This window comes from Mobula hypostoma, chromosome 9 (assembly GCF_963921235.1).
Source record: "Mobula hypostoma chromosome 9, sMobHyp1.1, whole genome shotgun sequence".
NCBI classification, from domain to species: Eukaryota; Metazoa; Chordata; class Chondrichthyes; order Myliobatiformes; family Myliobatidae; genus Mobula; species Mobula hypostoma.
In genome coordinates, this window is record NC_086105.1 from 151,815,671 (window position 1) to 151,831,405 (window position 15,735).

General features: G+C 48.0%; 1 protein-coding gene across 3 annotated transcripts in view; it reads right to left on the reverse strand.

Moving 5' to 3' along the window:
• The window catches only part of abca3b (ATP-binding cassette, sub-family A (ABC1), member 3b), a 131,798-nt gene extending 116,714 nt beyond the window's left edge, over window positions 1–15,084 (reverse strand). The window contains exons 1-2 of one of the 3 annotated variants that reach the window (XM_063059501.1): window positions 14,914–15,083; window positions 3,972–4,207 (exon numbers count right to left, since the gene is read on the reverse strand). In XM_063059501.1, coding sequence (XP_062915571.1) covers window positions 3,972–4,025 — 54 coding nt within the window. In that variant the 5' untranslated portion in view covers window positions 4,026–4,207; window positions 14,914–15,083. Of the gene's footprint in view, window positions 1–3,971; window positions 4,351–14,913 lie in introns of all 3 variants that reach the window. The other 2 variants (XM_063059500.1, XM_063059502.1) reach the window with 2 other exon arrangements.
• Between the last annotated feature and the right edge of the window lie 651 nt (window positions 15,085–15,735).

Genomic DNA, 15,735 nt, shown 5'->3' on the forward strand with positions numbered 1-15,735 from the left:
TGACCCCCATCTCCCTTCGTCTGTCACTAATCCCTAATCTGACCCCCGACTCCCCTCATCTGTCACTAATCCCTAATCTGACCCCCATCTCCCCTCATCTGTCACTAATCCCTAATCTGACCCCCATCTCCCCTCATCTGTTACTAAAACCCAACTCCCCTCATCTGTTACTAATCCCTAATCTGACCACCATCTCCCCTCATCTGTTACTAATCCCTAATCTGACCCCCATCTCCCCTCATCTGTTACTAATCCCTAATCTGACCCCCATCTCCCCTCATCTGTCACTAATCCCTAATCTGACCCCCATCTCCCCTCATCTGTCACTAATCCCTAACCTGACCCCCAACTCCCCTCATCTGTTACTAATCCCTAATCTGACCCCCATCTCCCCTCATCTGTTACTAATCCCTAATCTGACCCCCATCTCCCCTCATGGGTTACTAATCCCTAATCTGACCCCCATCTCCCCTCATGGGTTACTAATCCCTAATCTGACCCCCATCTCCCCTCATCTGTTACTAATCCCTAATCTGACCCCCATCTCCCCTCATGGGTTACTAATCCCTAATCTGACCCCCATCTCCCCTCATGGGTTACTAATCCCTAATCTGACCCCCATCTCCCCTCATGGGTTACTAATCCCTAATCTGACCCCCATCTCCCTTCATGGGTTACTAATCCCTAATCTGACCCCCATCTCCCCTCATGGGTTACTAATCCCTAATCTGACCCCCATCTCCCCTCATGGGTTACTAATCCCTAATCTGACCCCCATCTCCCCTCATGGGTTACTAATCCCTAATCTGACCCCCATCTCCCCTCATGGGTTACTAATCCCTAATCTGACCCCCATCTCCCCTCATGGGTTACTAATCCCTAATCTGACCCCCATCTCCCCTCATGGGTTACTAATCCCTAATCTGACCCCCATCTCCCCTCATCTGTTACTAATCCCTAATCTGACCCCCATCTCCCCTCATCTGTTACTAATCCCTAATCTGACCCCCATCTCCCCTCATGGGTTACTAATCCCTAATCTGACCCCCATCTCCCCTCATGGGTTACTAATCCCTAATCTGACCCCCATCTCCCCTCATGGGTTACTAATCCCTAATCTGACCCCCATCTCCCCTCATCTGTTACTAATCCCTAATCTGACCCCCATCTCCCCTCATGGGTTACTAATCCCTAATCTGACCCCCATCTCCCCTCATGGGTTACTAATCCCTAATCTGACCCCCATCTCCCCTCATGGGTTACTAATCCCTAATCTGACCCCCATCTCCCCTCATCTGTTACTAATCCCTAATCTGACCCCCATCTCCCCTCATGGGTTACTAATCCCTAATCTGACCCCCATATCCCCTCATGGGTTACTAATCCCTAATCTGACCCCCATCTCCCCTCATCTGTTACTAATCCCTAATCTGACCCCCATCTCCCCTCATCTGTTACTAATCCCTAATCTGACCCCCATCTCCCCTCATGGGTTACTAATCCCTAATCTGACCCCCGTCTCCCCTCATGGGTTACTAATCCCTAATCTGACCCCCATCTCCCCTCATCTGTTACTAATCCCTAATCTGAACCCCATCTCCCCTCATCTGTTACTAATCCCTAATCTGACCCCCGTCTCCCCTCATGGGTTACTAATCCCTAATCTGACCCCCATCTCCCCTCATGGATTACTAATCCCTAATCTGACCCCCATCTCCCCTCATGGGTTACTAATCCCTAATCTGACCCCCATCTCCCCTCATCTGTTACTAATCCCTAATCTGACCCCCATCTCCCCTCATCTGTTACTAATCCCTAATCTGACCCCCATCTCCCCTCATGGGTTACTAATCCCTAATCTGACCCCCATCTCCCCTCATCTGTTACTAATCCCTAATCTGACCCCCATCTCCCCTCATCTGTTACTAATCCCTAATCTGACCCCCATCTCCCCTCATCTGTCACTAATTCCTAATCTGACCCCCATCTCCCCTCATCTGTTACTAATCCCTAATCTGACCCCCATCTCCCCTCATCTGTCACTAATCCCTAACCTGACCCCCATCTCCCCTCATCTGTTACTAATCCCTAATCTGACCCCCATCTCCCCTCATGGGTTACTAATCCCTAACCTGACCCCCAACTCCCCACAGTGCTTGTTTATACACAGAGAGGGTGGGTGTGTGGATCTGGCAGGGGTGGTGGTTGAGGCAGATGCTTTAAGGACATTTAACAGACTCTTAGATAGGCATATAGGTGAAAACAAAATGGGGGACTACGTAGGAGGGAAGAGTTAGATTAACCTTAGAATTGGTTAAAATGCTGGAACAACATCAAGGGTCAAAAGGCCTGTAGTGTGTTGTAACGGTCCACATTCCAAAACCGTTCCAACGAACATAGAGGACAACAAAGTCTGAGACACAATCTTGATGGACATCACAGTTCAGCATCATCTTGCTCACAGATCTTCTCCCTTCTCCATCCTTCTGGTGAGGATTGGGGTCACACATTCCTGGGGATGGTGCAGACCTACACTAGTGTGGCGATCTCTCCAGGAGACCAATGAAGTCTTGCAGCTGGTCCCAAGGGGAGCTCGAGCCCAGCTGTGGAGAGGAGGATGAGAGCTGGGTCTAAGAATGGAAATGTTTCAAGTTCATTGTCTTCTGAGTGTGAGTGTGAGGGTGAGGGCCTCTGTTGGTAAGAGTTGACCTTGGATATTGCATCCTACCTCTCTACTACACAAGACTGGGCAGTACGATATGGAGAGCAAGCTGTTGCCCATGTAGCAAGCCTGCACTCTCCATGCATCTGATGAACCCAAAGGAACAGCAGATATCGATACAGTTTGGTAGCAGCAGATTTGGAGGAGTTGCCAGTCAGCGTTGAACTCAATGCTGAAGCTTAAGGGACTGCAGCTGCAGATTTTTCCTCAGGGTTCACCCCCAAAGCCTCCCCCCCCCCCCGCCAAAGCCTTTCCCATGAGTGGTACAACTGCAAGGCAGCAGAGGTCTGAGATCCGTTTTCCTTTTTCTCACTGAGCTGCCAACCCCAGGTGATGAGTCCCATCTTCCTGAAGCGACTGGCTTTAAGGCATCAGTGATCAGTCTTTGCCCCTTCTGTTATAGAAATGGTTTCGCTGGCTTAGTAGCTAAGCCACACGGGAAGGCCAGGAGCTGGACTTGGTTGTCAGAGACTACTTGAGGTGCACGCCATTGGGAGCATTTAACAGGTAGTGAGAGCTTGTCCCTATTACCACTCCCCCACATCCCCCCCCCCCCGGCTGCAACAACCTGATTGTACATATGTACAACCAAACAAAACAACGTTCCTCCACACCACAGTGCACCCACAAAACATATATCACACACAGCACATCAAACAAAGTATTACTACAAATAAGTTAATAAAATATAATTCAAAATGCGTGTAGTCCACATCACAGGTAAACAGTAAACAGCTCATTGTCCTAGTGACGAGACCTCAATGGTGACAGGGTATTCATTAGCCTCCCAGTCTGGCAGTCCTGGTCCTGCTGCACCTGTCCCTCCTTCCTGACTGTGGAGGGTCAAAGAGATTGTGGGTTGGGTGTAAAGGTCCTCAGGCCCTCCCTCCACAACACTCCTGGGAAAGGTCAGAAATGGGGGAGGGAGACCCAGTGATCCTCTCGGTGGCCTTTACTGTCTGTAGGGTCTTGTAGTCTGATGCCTTACAGCTTCTGTACCACACAGTGGACAGAAAGCTTTCCTGTAGAAAGCTGTTAGAATGGGGGGTGGGGGGCGGGGGAAGAGCCTTGCACACCTCAATCTCTGCTGCAGGTGTAGTCACTGCTGTAGCTTCTTGATTAGTGAGGAGGTATTGTGGGTTAGACTGTATGCAAGTCTAGCGGGTATCCTAGAGAGAAGCGTCACACATGTCCACGTGACACAGTCGCACATACACCCCTCCCACCAATACCGACGGACTTCACTTACCTGTAACACGTAGTTCTTCCAGAGCAGTAGTCCCAGCTGCCGAAATCTGCTCATTCTGAACTCAGAACGTCACCCCACAGTTCCTCAGAGAGGTGGAGGGTGTCAGAATAACTCTAACAGGCAGCTTCTCAAGGCCACCCCTCGGCCACAGAGAGGTGGGTCACTCTGATCGGAGCGGATGTGGAGTGGTTTGAACGAGGTGCTGTGCTTCCCTCATCAGGTCAGGTGGCAGCTCTCTGAGGAACAGAAGAAGACTCCGCATTTCTATGGTGCTGTTTACTTCCAAAGGATTTATAGAACTGTGCCAAACGTCTATGGATTCACTGTGGAGAGTATCATGTCCTGGTATGGAAACACCAATGCCCAGGAATGGAAAAGTCTGCAAAAAAAAAAAGTGGATACTGCCCAGTCCTTCACAGGAAAATCCCTCCCCACCATTGAGCACATTTATATGGAGCACTGCCACAAGAAAACCCTCCCCACCTTGGACCCCCACCATCCAAGCCACGCTCTCTTCTCTCTATTACCACTCGGTAGGAGTTCGAGGAGCCTTAGGCTCAGGAACAGTTATTACCCCTTCAATCATCAGGCTCCTGAACCAGCATGGATAACTTCACTCACCACAACACTGAACTGATTCCACAGCCCATAGACTCACTTTCAAGGACTCTACAACTCATGTTCTCAGTATTATTTTTTATCTTCACAACTTGTTGCCTTTTCTACATTGTTTGTATGGCAGTCTTTGTATATGTAGAATTTTTTGTGGAAATTCTATTGTATTTCTTTATTTTCCTGTAAGTGACTGCAAGAAAATGAATCTCAAGATAGGAGAGTGGATTCTGGATAACTGGGCCATCATTTAACTGGGGCATCTCCTTATTTAGGACAACTTTTAAAGAACAAAAACTAATTGAGAAAATAACTGGGACTCCCTTCATTTATTTGAGAAACTATGCCCTTAATTGTGACAGGAGGCTGCCTGTCTATCAAACATTAGTCATGTGCATGTCATGTGATTGTCAGACATTATCGTGGGCTTTGAGCGAGTGGTTCTTAAATAGTGCCCACATGCATGTGTTTGTGTTCAAAAAGCAGTGAGTTTTGTTACTGATAGTTGGTGAGAAATAAGCAGTAAGACAATTCAGAACCGTTTTGCTCATTGTGGTTTCAAGCGTTCAGGCTTGGAGATACCAGAAATGGCCACGAGTGAAAATGAAACAATTTCACTCCTTCAACAAGTTGGGAACTATGAAAAATTTGAAGGTATCGACAATCATCTTGAATGTTACAATTAATATTAAGATTTGGGGGACACGATCTTCAATGGCATGGTATGAAGGCAGCGCATTATCTGCACTAGGCATCTGTGCTGATTTTGTTCTTTTACAGTCAATCAAAAGACAGGGCAGCGTACACCGGATGGATTCCTTGTTCGATAACAATTAGGAACTAATACGGTTTTATAGTACTGTCGTAGTATTGGTAGGTTTTAAATTATTCCATATTTCATTTAAATAAATAATTTGTTACTCAGCTAAAAGGTAGTTCACCTTTTTTATGCCCTTTTAAAAAAAAAACTATTTCCATCAAACGAACAAATTCTTCTTGGACTTCCAGCTGGTGCAGGCATCGATTTTAATTGATGTTTCGATGACAAATTGCCATCTTCATCAGGGATGATGCCTAGGTACGTCTAGTTCAGTGGTATATATACCCCTGTTGTCTGTCCCTCCTAAATGGTTAGTCCTCAGCCAATCAGGTTTCCACTGTTCTGCTTCGTTTACAATCGAATTCCAGTTGATACTTCGAACGGGACTTTTGTCTGTTAAAATTCTTTTCCTCTAGTTTTATTACAATGGCTTCCCTCACCAGGTGGCTCCATAAGCTATTGGCACGGCACAGTAGCTTTGTGCTGAATTCAATCCTACCGTCATTCCAAATGCAAAGTTCTGCTACAACTGATTTCTTCAGATAACCCAAACGGATACACTTCCTGTGCTCCTTGATGCGTGTTTCCACCATGCGTCCCGTCTGGCTGATATACACTGCTCCGCATTCACAGGGTAACTTGTAAACACCAGCCGACCTGACTCCCAGGTCATTTTTGATCTGCATAAGCTGTACTTTGAGCTTCCTTACGGGTTTGTGGATGGTATTACACTTTATACCTTATTGTCACCAAACAATTGATACTAGAACGTACAATCATCACAGCGATATTTGATTCTGCGCTTCCCGCTCCCTGGATTACAAATATTAAATATTAAAAATATTAAAAATTAGTAAATATAAAAATTTAAATTATAAATCATAAATAAAAAATAGAAAAATGGAAAGTAAGGTAGTGCAAAAAAAACCCAGAGTCAGGTCCGGATATTTGGAGGGTACAGCCCAGATCCGGTCAGGATCCATTCAGCAGTCTTATCACAGTTGGAAAGAAGCTGTTCCCAAATCTGGCCGTACAAGTCTTCAAGCTCCTGAGCCTTCTCCCGGAGGGAAGAGGGACGTAAAGTGTGTTGGCTGGGTGGGTCGTGTCCTTGATTATCTTGGCAGCACTGCTCCGACAGCGTGCGGTGTAAAGTGAGTCCAAGGACGGAAGATTGGTTTGTGTGATGTGCTGCGCTGTGTTCACGATCTTCTGCAGCTTTTTTCGGTCTTGGACAGGACAACTTCCATACCAGGTTGTGATGCCCCCTAGAAGAATGCTTTCTACAGTGCAACTATAAAAATTAGTGATGGTTTTAGGGGACAGGCCAAATTTCTTTAGTTTTTTCGGGAAGCAAAGGCGCTGGTGGGCCTTCTTGGCAGTGAACTCTGCTTGATTGGACCAAGTCAGGTCATTTGTGATATCGACCCCGAGGAACTTAAAGCTTTTGACCTGTTCCAGATGTAGATGGGGTCGTGCGGTCCGCTACTCCTTCTGAAGTCAACAACCAATTCCTTCGTCTTGCTGACGTTGAGGGATAGGTTATTGTCTTCGCACCATGCCACCAGGTTCTTAATTTTCTCTCTGTACTCAAACCCATCATTACCCGAGATACGGCCTGCAATTGTTGTGTCATCAGCAAACTTATATATTGAGTCCGATGGAAACTTGGCTACACAATCATGGGTGCACAGTGAGTACAGCAGGGGGCTGAGTACACAGCCTTGTGGGGCACTGGTGCACAGGGTGATTGTAGAGGAGAGCTTGTCTCCTATTTTTACAGCCTGGGTCCTGTCTGTGAGGAAGTTAAAGATCCAGCTGCAGATCTGAGTGCTAAGGCCCAGGTTCCGGAACTTAGGAATCAGTTTATCTGGAATGATGGTACTAAAGACAGAGCTGTAGTCAATGAAGAGGAGCCTTAAGTATGCATCTTTGTTCTCCAGGTGTTCTAAGGAGGAATGTAGGGCCAGAGAGATGGCATCTTCCGTTGACCTGTTGCTCCGGTAGGTGACTTGCAAAGCGTCAAGGTTGACCGGTAGGCTGTGGTCGATGTGTGTCATAACCAATCTCTCGAAGCACCTCATAGCAATTGATGTCAAAGCCACAGGTCGATAGTCATTCAGGCATGCCACCTTGCTCTTCTTCAGCACTGGGATTATCGTTGCCTTCTTAAAACACGAGGTGATCTTAGACTGAAGCAAGGAACAGTTGAAGATGTCAGCAAACACTCCAGCTAGCTCGCTTGCACAGGCCCGGAGAATCCGTCCTGGGACACCATCTGGGCCCATCGCCTTCCTTGGATTTATCTTCAGGAAGGCCCTACTAACGTCCTCCTTGGTGACGATGAACCTCGATGCCACCAAGTTCGGTTCATCCGGAGGGAGTGGAATGCTCCTCTTCTGTTCAAATCTTGCGTAGAATACGTTAAATTTGTCAGGAAGAGAAGCACCACAGTTATTGATATTCCCAGCCTTTTCTTTGCGCTCAGTGATCTCATTTAGACCCTGCCATAGTCTACTAGCATCCCTCTGGTTAGCCTGGGCTTCCAACTTGGCTCGATATTGCCTCTTGGCGCCCTTAATGGCTTTCCGGAGTTCACACCTGGATTCCGTGTAGCGACTGGTATCCCCGGACCTAAAAGCCACAGCTCTAGCCTTTAAAAGGGACTTGACCTCATAATTCATCCAAGGTTTCTGGTTAGGGAATACCCGGATCGTCTTGCAAGACACACAGTCCTCCGTGCATTTCCAAATAAAGTCGGTGACAGCTGAGGCATCCTCATCGAGGTTAGCTGCCGAGTCCTTGAATACTAACCAGTCCACCGATTCAAAGCAGTCACGGAGGACCTCATCCGTTTCCTCTGTCCAATGCGACACTACTTTTGACACCATGACCTCCCGCTTCAGTTTCTGTTTGTAAGCCGTGAGGAGGAGTATGGTCTGATGGTCCGATTTTCCGAAGTGAGGTCGTGGGACGGAACAGTAGGCATCCTTGACTGCTATGTAGCAGTGGTCAAGTATATTTGGGCCTCTAGTGGGGCAGGAGACATGTTGGTATAACTTTGGCAGCGTCTTTCTGAGGTTGGCCTGGTTAAAGTCTCCGGCTGTAATGAGCAAAGCCTCCGGATACATAGTCTCAAGTTCACTGATGTTGGCATACAGTATGTTCAGATCACACTCCACGTCCGCCTGGGGGGGATTGTAGACCGCTGTCAGTATGACCGAGGTGAATTCCCGTGGCAGATAGTAGGGACGACACTTCACCGACAGGTGTTCCAGGTCCAGGCTGCAGGAGCTTGTCAGTGCCACTGTGTCCAAGCACCACGCAGTGTTGATCAGTAGGCAGACACCGCCTCCCCTCGTCTTGCCCGAAGACGCCGTGCAGTCCATCCGATGGAGCAAAAATCCCTCCGGTCAGATGGCACAGTCGGGGAGGCAGGGGAGAGTCAGGTCTCGGTGAAACAGAATACACAGCAGTTCTGCATCTCCCTGCAGTAGGTGAGTCTCCCTTTAAGATCATCCACCTTGTTCTCTATGGCTTACACATTAGCTAGTAGGAAGGTGAGCATAGGGACCCTGAAGCCCCTCAGCTTCAATCTGACCAGCAGCCCAGCTCTTTTCCCACGCTTTCTCGGTAAATAGTGCATCTTTCCAGGTTTCCATTGATGCAGTGTGTTGTTGGCAGCTCTTTGAGGTTGGTGGACACGTCCCGCAGGGATCGATCGGTGGGTCGCGCCCGTTGGACACTCCGGGTCGGGCCAAGTAACGCGGGAAGCTCCGCTGCCACTTCCAGCTGCCGGGGGCCCAGGCTGTCGACTGGGTCGGGCCCTGAAGCCGACACTTAATCCCGGATGGCCGGGCTCCTGGCTGAAACAAGTCTGTAAACCGAGTCACGGTTGCGGAGGCCTCCGCTCCAGCTGAGCCTCAGGCTCGATTTCCGAGGTCGGCAGCGGAGGCCTCACTTCCGGCAGCTGTGGATGGCCACCAACGGGGCTTTACGGTGGTCGCTCCGGGGAAGCGTCTGGGGCACCTTGAGGTCTCCGGCGTCACTTCTGTGTGGTCGTCTGCTCCGGAGAGGTGCTGGTCGGAATGGGCCGTGTCTCCAAGCGCTCCAGCACGGTAGCAGACCGCGGGTCTCCGGGAACGTGGTGGGCCTCACTGGTCAGGTCCTGGTGCGGTCCGGAGCTTGAGAAGCGGTTCTGGCGCGGTGGTCTCCAGCTGGGTCAGTAGCTTCACCAGGGTGTTGTCGATCTTGATCTTGCTAGATTGGAGGTTTAGAAGGGTTTCTCGGGTATAGGATAGTGGAGAGGGCAGTTTGCTCAGGAGAGCACGGGCAAAGTTGCCAGTTACCGGCACCATCTTTAAACAAAAATTAATCCAGTGTTTCTTCAGGATCCTGGTGATCCTTCGAGAAACGTGGAAATACTGGGAAGACAGGCAGTAGCGACAGGTTCCTCCTTGTGGTTAGGTTTCCCGGTTTTTCTGTCAGCCCTTTTAAGAGCCTGATTGATTTCCTTCTCCTTGCAGCCATACTGTAGGAACGTCGTGTATAATTGTCTTATTTCTTTGTGGAGACTCTGGGTCCAAACAGTTTTCACATGGTTAGTCAAAGCAGAAAGCACCGCTCTATGTTGGGAGGCGTGATGGTGGCTGCTAGTGTTGAGGCATATTGGTGTGAGTGGGTTTCTGATAGATACCACGCCCGGGGCTGCCATCTGGTTGTCTCCTGTTCCTGGATATACTAATATGATGGAAATCAGACTTTGACTTTAACTTTGAAGTACTGCAGAGTCAGGAAGAATCTCTGAACAGAGCCATGACTGTACTGCAATTATATTTCCACTCCAGTGTGTGCGGACAGAGCCAGGGCCACCCTTTGTCACTCTCAGACAGGACTGGAGTACTTCAGACCCAAAACCTCCTGCTCTCCAACATGACTGCGCATTTACCTTGACTGCCGTGGTTACCAGCCCGTTATTGGTGGCCATAGTTTGACCATGGTCATTTCTCACTTACTGCCTATTATGCCACTGGTGCTTAGGGCAGCAACGAGGGTCCCCCATCTCCAGCAGTGTTCAGGGATTCCCTCATTGTGTTAGTAGTCTTCTCTCACTTTTCACTACTGTCAGTCATACAAGTCCCACACAAAGATGTCTGGGCGTGGAAGAGATTTTGCACTCAGATGTAGAAGAATTCTTCATTGCTGTTTCTGTAACAATTTTGTTTTACCAGTCAGGGTTGTTAGCCCCACGATGAACTCTCGAACCTGGAGGACCAGTGGACCAGTCTTAGTCTGGTCTGTGCCCTTTGACCTGCGTGGCATGAATGACCCAACCGAAAGCCAAAGCATGAAAGCCCTGGCTCCAGCCAACATAGCTCTCTGGGTCATTGAGACACGCAAGCCTCCTACCCGCCGGGCTGCGGCCCTTTTGGAGGACCGTCATTTCTAGCTCTGTAATAACCCAGTTCTCATAACAGCTTCTTCCCCCAGGCTGTGAGACTAACGAACACCCTGCCACCACCGAGGTCTCGTCACTGGGACAGAGCACGTTTACTGTTTACCAGTGCTGTGCACTACATGTATTTTGAATTATATTTTATTAACTTATGTGCTGTGTATAATACATGTTTAGCGAGTGCACTGATCCAGAGGAACATTGTTTTGTTTGGTTGTGCACATGTGGAGTCAAATGATAACAAACCTCAGCTGCCACTGAACGTCTCTCCCACACCCCTGTCATCCTTGTACTTAGACGTCCCAGTATTGAAACTGAGAGTAACTGATTGCTGGAAATCTGAAACGGAGAACAGAAAATGGCGGGAGCACGAGCAGATCGGACAGCGTCTATAGGGAGAGAAGCCGAGTTAACACTTCGCCAGATCACAGCTCGTCTGGTTAATGCAATAGTTTCACAGGAACAAGAAGAATCAGCTAATCAGACAGGAGTGGATGTGCTAACAGACAGTTGCTTGGTTTATGGATGCAGCAGTGTTTTGTGCTGTTGATACACGTGTACACAACGATGAGAGGAATAGATCGAGTCGACAGCCAGAGACTTTTCCCCAGGGCAGAAATGGCTCATACAAAGAGACATAATTTTAAGATGATTGGAGGAAAGTATAGGGGGTATGTCAGAGGTAAGTTTATTTTTAAAAAAAACACAGAAAGTGGGGAGTTGGGGAGTGTGGGCAATAGAAAAGTCACTGTTGCAAACAGTGCAGCGAGCAACACTGTCATTATTTTTGACGCCTATTAGGCAGGGGTACACTTTAGTGTAGTCTGGGGTGACGTACGTTTTATATTTTCTTTTTTTGGAACACTCTGCCATGGCATGTGTGTTCTCTCTCTCTCTCTCTCTCTCTCTCTCTCTCTCTCTCGCTCTAAAAAAAACGATTTCCGGGATATTATATATAATTTGCGGGCATCAGGGAGCCACTATCAATATGCGGGAGACTCCTGGAACTTCCGGGAGAGGTGGGATGTCCGCATTAGGGATATTTACTTACTTATTCATTGACACAGAGCATGGAACAGGCCTTTCCACCCAACGAGCCACACGACTCAGCAATCCCCCAATTTTCATCTTAGCTTAATCATGGGACAGTTCACAATGACCAATAACCTACCAACCAGTAGGTCTTTGGACTGTGGGAGGAAACCAGAACACCTGGAGGAAACCCATGCGGTCATGGGGAGAACGTACAAACCCCTTACAGGCAGCAACGGGAATTGAACCCAGGTCACTGGTACTGTAAATCGTTGTGCTAACCACTACGTACCATGCCACCCCATGGTAAGAGACTCTTAGACACATGGATGAATTAGAAATGTAAGGCTATGTGTGATGGAAGGGTTTGCTTGATCTTGGGAGTAGATGAAAGGGTTGGTACAACATTGCGGGACGAAGGGTCTGTACGTTCTATAAATTAGATTGACTCCTCAAAATACTTGAGAGATGGGACTGAATTCACGGATTCAGAGACCAGATCTGGCAAACAATACCATCATAAAATTAAGTCTTTGAAATAGTTTACACATTATCAAACAGCTTCTGGAGGGATTCAGCAGTCAAGCAGTAGAGGCGTATAATTGTGCTCTGGCTGAGAGCTTCACCCGGACACATTAACACACCACTCAGCTGGCCTATAAGATACACATTTTCCCACATCCAGAGCCTGCACGGAAAGTGAACACTCAGTTCTGTGAAAGGTCATGCTCTAAACCAAGAGTCCCTGCCTGACGAGGAGCACACAGCACAGTACAGGCCCTTCAGCCCTCAATGCTGCACCTATCCTCTAACCTACTCAAAGATCAACCTAACTCTTCCCCCACCCACTCACATAGCCCTCCATTTGTCCTTCATCCATGTACCCAAGTAAGAGTCTCAGTAATGTCTCTGATGTATCTGCCTCTGTCACCATCCCGGCAGAGAGTTCTAAATACCGACCACCGTGTGAAACTAACAGTCTCTGACAGTCTCCCCTATATTTCCTCTAATCACCACCAACCACCCTGTTGATAAAGTTTAAGGGAATGGGGGATTCTCAGATTCCTGTAAACGATGGGTTAAGTGTCAACTATGTCTGTGTATTTTGTGGGTGACTGCAGTGTGTTTGAATAATGTCTCACAGCTGCTTTCTTTAGAGCAAGATAAGGATTAAAGTTCACCCAGATCCACATAGATATCTCTGGGCTTTTCACACCTTTTGATTTTGACAAAAGGCAGTACCTGATGGAAATTAGACAGAACATTCCTTTCTTTAATTAAGATGGCTGGAGTGTCTATCAAACTGATTGTTCTCTGTATCAATAGTCCATTGACTTGACCAGAATAGTTATCAAACTGATTGTTCTTTTGTATCAGTGGCCTTATAACTTCTGACAATTCTGACATCAGGCAGTGAACTTGTTGAACCGCAGGAGATATGAGAACGTTTCTCTCCCTGATGCCGGGTCCAAGTTCACTGGTTGGCTGAGCTCAAAGGTGAAAAGATAAGTAACGATCTTTTTGTACTGTAAAAACGCAAACAACAGGAATTCTGCAGATGCTGGAAATTCAAGCAACACATATCAAAGTTGCTGGTGAACGCAGCAGGCCAGGCAGCATCTCTAGGAAGAGGTACAGTCGAGGTTTCAGGCCAAGACCCTTCGTCAGGACTAACTGAAAGAAGAGTTAGTAAGAGATTTGAAAGTGGGAGGGGGAGGGGGAGATCCAAAATGATAGGAGAAGACAGGAGGGGGAGGGATGGAGCCAAGAGCTGGACAGGTGATTGGCAAAGGGGATACGAGAGGATCATGGGACAGGAGGTCCAACCTGATGGCATGAACATCGACTTCTCTAACTTCCGCTAATACCCCACCTCCCCCTCGTACCCCATCTGTTATTTATTTTTATACACACATTCTTTCTCTCACTCTCCTTTTTCTCCCCCTGTCCCTCTGACTATACCCCTTGTCCATCCTCTGGGTTCCCCCCCCCTTGTCTTTCTTCCCGGACCTCCTGTCCCATGATCCTCTCATATCCCCTTTTGCCTATCACCTGTCCAGCTCTCGGCTCCATCCCTCCCCCTCCTGTCTTCTCCTATCATTTTGGATCTCCCCCTCCCCCTCTCAAATCTCTTACTAACTCTTCCTTCAGTTAGTCCTGACGAAGGGTCTCGGCCTGAAACGTTGACTGTACCTCTTCCTAGAGATGCTGCCTGGCCTGCTGCGTTCACCAGCAACTTTGATGTGTGTTGCTTGATCTTTTTGTACTGTCGTTATTTGATCCAGTAAATTTATTTACACCACCAACCACCATGTAAAACAAACAGTCTCTGACAGTCTCCCCTATATTTCCCCTAATCATCACCAACCACCGTGTAAAACAATCTGACAGTCTCCCCTATTTTTCCTCTAATCACCAGCAATCACTGTGTAAGTAAATCTCTGACAGTCCCCCCTAATCACCTCAAAGTTATGCCCCCTCCTATAAGCCATTGCCATCCTGGGAAAAAAGTCTGATTGCCCGCTTGATCTGTGCCTCTTATCATCTTGTACACATTTATCGAGTTCTCTCTCAAGCTCCTTCACTCCTCGGAGAAAAGCCCTAGTTTACTCAACCTGGCATCAATCCAACATCTCTCTAATCCAGGCATCCTAATAAATCTCTGCGCCCTCTATAAAGCTGAGGGTTCCCAGCATCTGTGTTTGTAAATGCGTCCACCCTCACAGTTTTTTGACTTTTTCTAATGTAGATGCAGCAATGCAGAGTTAAACAGCACATTCAAAACTGCCCTATTAGTAACTAGGCAACACAATAAATCGGTAAATCGTCATTCTCGATGTTTCAGTGACCGGCGCCGGTTCCTGTTCTCGGGTTAATAAGGAGAATCTTAAACCGACTTCTAATATGCAGCTCTCCCAGAACAAAGCTGCTCCCCGCCTTCTCTCTCCATCACTGGCGTGGCCGCCTCCCCACGGGACACTCCACACTCCCGCACCCATTACCAATTGGGAACTGGCACCACTCACCAGTGTCTACAAGACTGCTCTCCGACGTAACTCCGGAAAATGTATTGCCTTTGTGTCAATAACTCCAGTCAGAAGCGAAACTCGTCTCATGCGCCGCCTGTTCTTCTGCGCAAGATGTTTCAGAGTTCCTGCCTCAGCGCGCTAATCGCGGAGGACGAGGCGGCCACTCGCGTTTAAAATCAACAGGTGAATTAGAGGCTGTGCAACTAATCTCTAATCAGTAACCAATCCCCACTCAGTACAGGTGACTGTGTAACCAATCCCCACTCAGTACAAGGGACTGTGTAACCAATCCCCACTCAGTACAGGTGACTGTGTAACCAATCCCCACTCAGTACAGGTGACTGTGTAACCAATCCCCACTCAGTACAAGGGACTGTGTAACCAATCCCCACTCAGTACAGGTGACTGTGTAACCAATCCCCACTCAGTACAGGTGACTGTGTAACCAATCCCCACTCAGTACAGGGGCCAAGGTAAACAATTCCTACAGTCACACTGTCTACTATAACTAATTCCCACTCAGTTTAGGGGACGCTGTAACCAATCACCACTCAGTACAGGTGACTGTGTAACCAATCCCCACTCAGTACAGGTGACTGTGAAACCAATCCCCACTCAGTACAGGTGACTGTGTAACCAATCCCCACTCAGTACAAGGGACTGTATAACAAATCCCCACTCAGTACAGGTGACTGTATACAAATCCACACTCAGTATAGGGAACTGTGTAACCAATCCCCTCTCAGTACAAGTGACTGTGTAACCAATCCCCACTCAGTGAAGTGCAGGGGCTGTGTAACCAATGTTTACACATTACAG